A 3551-nucleotide genomic window follows, 5' to 3' on the forward strand; every position below is an offset into this window, starting at 1 on the left:
TCTACTCAAATTTTGAAAAATGATTGAAAAGTAATAAAAAATATATTTTTATATATTAATTAATTATTTATTAAATGCTAGGATATATATAGTCTTTGAGTCTTTCAATTTGAAGAGGTGCATTAACAATTCCCACTTCTCAATACCATATTTAAGATGTGCAATTATTTTGTATTGTCTTTGAATATGAAGAGTTGCATTTGATATTTAACATATATTCAATATTTAATTGTTCAAACTAATTATTAGTGTAGGCCCTAATTATGCAAATGAATTAAATTTTCCAATTCTCAATACCATATTTATAATATTTGAAATAAAACACAATAATTAGCCCTATATTGTTGTAGCCGAAATTAATGATTGCAATACAGAAAGTGTTTGTAAACAATTATACAAAAGACATCACTAATCATGGATTGATTTTTTTCTTCTTATTCTTCGAATGACCATTTTTCTTTGTAGTGGACTTTGGCTGCATAGGACAATTCCTTGAATCATGTCCAACCTCACCACAATACTTGCAATGTAATAGCGATTTTTTTGGTTTTCTCTTCTTTGCACCTCCAGAGAATGATTTCGACAAACTGGCTGTAGTTGGTCTGCCTTTTGTTTTTTTAATCTGAGAGTCCAAAATATTATTAGGAAATACTCCTTCATCATTTTGAGGATGTTTTAACTCTTCATCTGGTGGCATTTTTTCCAATTCTGCATTCAACTCTGATATAACTTTCATAGCCTTTTGAAATGCTTCTCGCGATCTTGTAGCAAGGTACGACATGATAGTAGTTTGTGTGGTTACACCACCGTACCTAGAATTTTCAATAACTTCAGGATGAGGACACTTTCTTTCATTACCTTGAGTTAACAGTTGAACTTCTTTAGCATCTTTTAGCCAACGTCTATTTACCAAACAAATTGGCAAACTTCTTCTCTCCAAATTCTTCAATGAAATAAAAATATGTCTACATGGAATTCCTTTTGTCTCAAGAGAATAGCAATCACATCGCACATCATCCCCATCGTTTGAGATTAACACTTTGCGCTTTAATCCAGAACCAATATATTTTTTCACCAAACAAAGAGTGTAACCTAGTATCTTATCATCCTTTAGGACAATATAATTATCGCCACGCCGTATCTCCTTTCTTATCCTTGTAAAAATTTCCCTTGTGAAAATTGAAGAAATTTCATCCTCCACACACGGCATAGTTGTCTGGTTCAAAACCGGTTCAGTCAAATTAGTTTTGTAGTGTTCTTTCATCTCGTTGTAACATAACATAGATAAAGCATGGTCAAAGTGTCGTATAAACATCCACAATGGTATTTTATTTTGCAAATCTCTTTTCAAGAATGCATTCATAGATTCGCATCTAACGGTAGCAGTAGCTCCACCAAAATAAATACCACGTAGAAAAGTATCTGCCCACTGCTTTCTTGTGCCATATTGTGCTTCCACCCATGCATTTCCTGTCAATCTATATTTATTCACAGTCACTTTCCAATTATCCTCCCATTCTTCCTCCTTGTAATACCTATATTTTTGTAAAAAAGAAAAATATAAATGTTTTCATATTATAATTGAGAGAATAAGATAAAACACCATTTAATGTATTACCTGAAAATAAATTTCTTTAATTCTTGATGGAATGCTATATTGTGTACATGGTGCATTGTATTTTTTAGTATGTGCCACTAGCAAATACGATGTGGAACACCAGGCATAATATTATCCAGTGCTTTGTTCATTGCTTTGCAACCGTCCGTCAAAACTACTGACGGCATCTTACCACCCATGCACTCTAAAAATGTTTCCAATACCCAATCATATGTGGTCGAAGTCTCATTATCAAGAAGTACAGCTCCAAACACACACGTTTTGTCATGATTATTAGACCCAAGTAGTATTACTAATGGCTTTCCGTACCTGTTGAACAAAAAATTAATATGATATTTGATATTTTACCAAGAAATCGATATAAGGTAAAAAAAATTATTAAAAATACCTGTTGGTTTTGTAAGTAGAATCAAAAGCCAAACAATCACCAAATAATTGGTAATCAACCTGGGAAGTCCCGTCAGACCAGAATAAATTTTTCAATCTATTTTCTTTATCTACATCATACTTGTAGAAAAACATGTTGTCCGGCCCTTTTTTTGCTTCGAGATAACCCATTTCTGTGGACGTGTCACAATCATCCCAATTTGAATATTTTTTACAGATTCCCTTGTACAAGTCATCTTTGATACATCCCACATTTTCCCAACCATCATGAACTTCTACCATGTAATTCCAAATTTGGGATGTCTTAATTCCGGCTCTCTTCATTGACATAACTTGTTCCCTCATCTCGTCCCTAAATATTCTATGAGATCTAAGAAATGGTTTTTCACGAAAGAAGGAAAACTTATGGTTGTGGTGGTTATTAAAACACTTAGTAATCCAGTGGTTAGTTTCCCTATTTAAATTTATTCTAAACTCTGCATTACAACCTGTTCTTGTTAGAGCACGAGCTTCTTTACACCTATTATCAAGATTACAACATTTTTGTTCTCTAAAACCTTCGTTTGAACACACCCAACTTCTAATGTGTAAAATACCTTTTTTGTCCCCCCTCTTCAGTTTTTTTCTAACACTAAACCCCATCATTTTCGCATACAAAAAATAAAAAGATTCTGCTTGTTCAATACTTACAAACTCCTTCCCTTCGAAGTCTGAAAACTGAATAAGTTCTGGTTCTTTGTCAATATCCAAAAATTGAAGCAAGCTCCTCCATTGCGCAATATCAGGTTCGGTCCATTCTTCATTAATGCCACATTCAACATTGTCTTCTGGTACATCTTCATCATTTGTCTCTTCCAAACGTGTTCCCCCAGCAGGGTCTACTCCATGTTCAGCTTCCAAACCATTTTCGTAACTAGTCATTTCTCTAGCCTATTCCTTCTGATTTTTTTTTCGAATGGTGTGTAGCACTATTCAATATTTTTTTTATATTTAAACTAATTATATTATTAATATTGCATCAATTAATATAATTAGTGGGGTGATTGAAATTTGATGCTTATAAATTTCAAAATTATAATAGTATTAATTAATATAATTAGTTGGGTGGTTGAAAAGTTGATACTTACAAATTTCGAAATTATAATAGCATTTAATATAATTTTGCAATTTTGAAAATATGTATAAATCCAATAATATTTCAAAATTTTCATTATAATTTTTGAAATTTTCATTAGAATTTTCGAAATTAGGGTTTAGATAACCACAGTTGTGCAATATTAATTTTTTTTTAATGTTAGGATATAGATAGTTAGTTAGAGTCTTTGAATATGAAGATGTGCATTTAATATTTAACATATTTTCAATAATTAATGTATAATAATATAATTGTTATAAATTTTTTTTAAAAATACTAAATCATTTTTTAAACCATTGTGTTTTGATGGGAAGTAGAAAAGTTGTAATTTTAATAATTATATATAATTTTTGGCATAATGATAGGTAATTTCGAAAATATGTGTAGGTTCTATGAACCTTTGCTTTGTAA

The 3551-nt window shown here is 31.1% G+C and overlaps 1 protein-coding gene across 1 annotated transcript; it reads right to left on the reverse strand.

The window, feature by feature from the left end:
• Positions 1 to 412: 412 nt before the first annotated feature.
• LOC133832714 (protein FAR1-RELATED SEQUENCE 5-like) lies at positions 413 to 2926 on the reverse strand. Its single transcript, XM_062263024.1, has 3 exons — positions 2007 to 2926; positions 1781 to 1927; positions 413 to 1535 (listed from the first exon to the last, which is right to left on the reverse strand). Exons 1-3 carry the CDS (start codon positions 2924 to 2926, stop codon positions 413 to 415), a joined length of 2190 nt encoding a protein of 729 aa, XP_062119008.1.
• Positions 2927 to 3551: the final 625 nt, after the last annotated feature.

Source organism: Humulus lupulus, chromosome 4, assembly GCF_963169125.1.
Source record: "Humulus lupulus chromosome 4, drHumLupu1.1, whole genome shotgun sequence".
Taxonomy (NCBI): domain Eukaryota; kingdom Viridiplantae; phylum Streptophyta; class Magnoliopsida; order Rosales; family Cannabaceae; genus Humulus; species Humulus lupulus.

What these genes read in the sequence shown, in the direction of transcription:
- LOC133832714 (XM_062263024.1), bottom strand. Translation starts at nt 2,926, where the DNA reads ATGACTAGTTACGAAAATGGTTTGGAAGCTGAACATGGAGTAGACCCT. An exon ending in TCTACTTACAAAACCAACAG is followed by an intron (nt 1,928 to 2,006) that starts GTATTTTTAATA and finishes TTTGTTCAACAG; the next exon opens with GTACGGAAAGCCATTAGTAA. An exon ending in TGCATGGGTGGTAAGATGCC is followed by an intron (nt 1,536 to 1,780) that starts GTCAGTAGTTTT and finishes ACAAAAATATAG; the next exon opens with GTATTACAAGGAGGAAGAAT.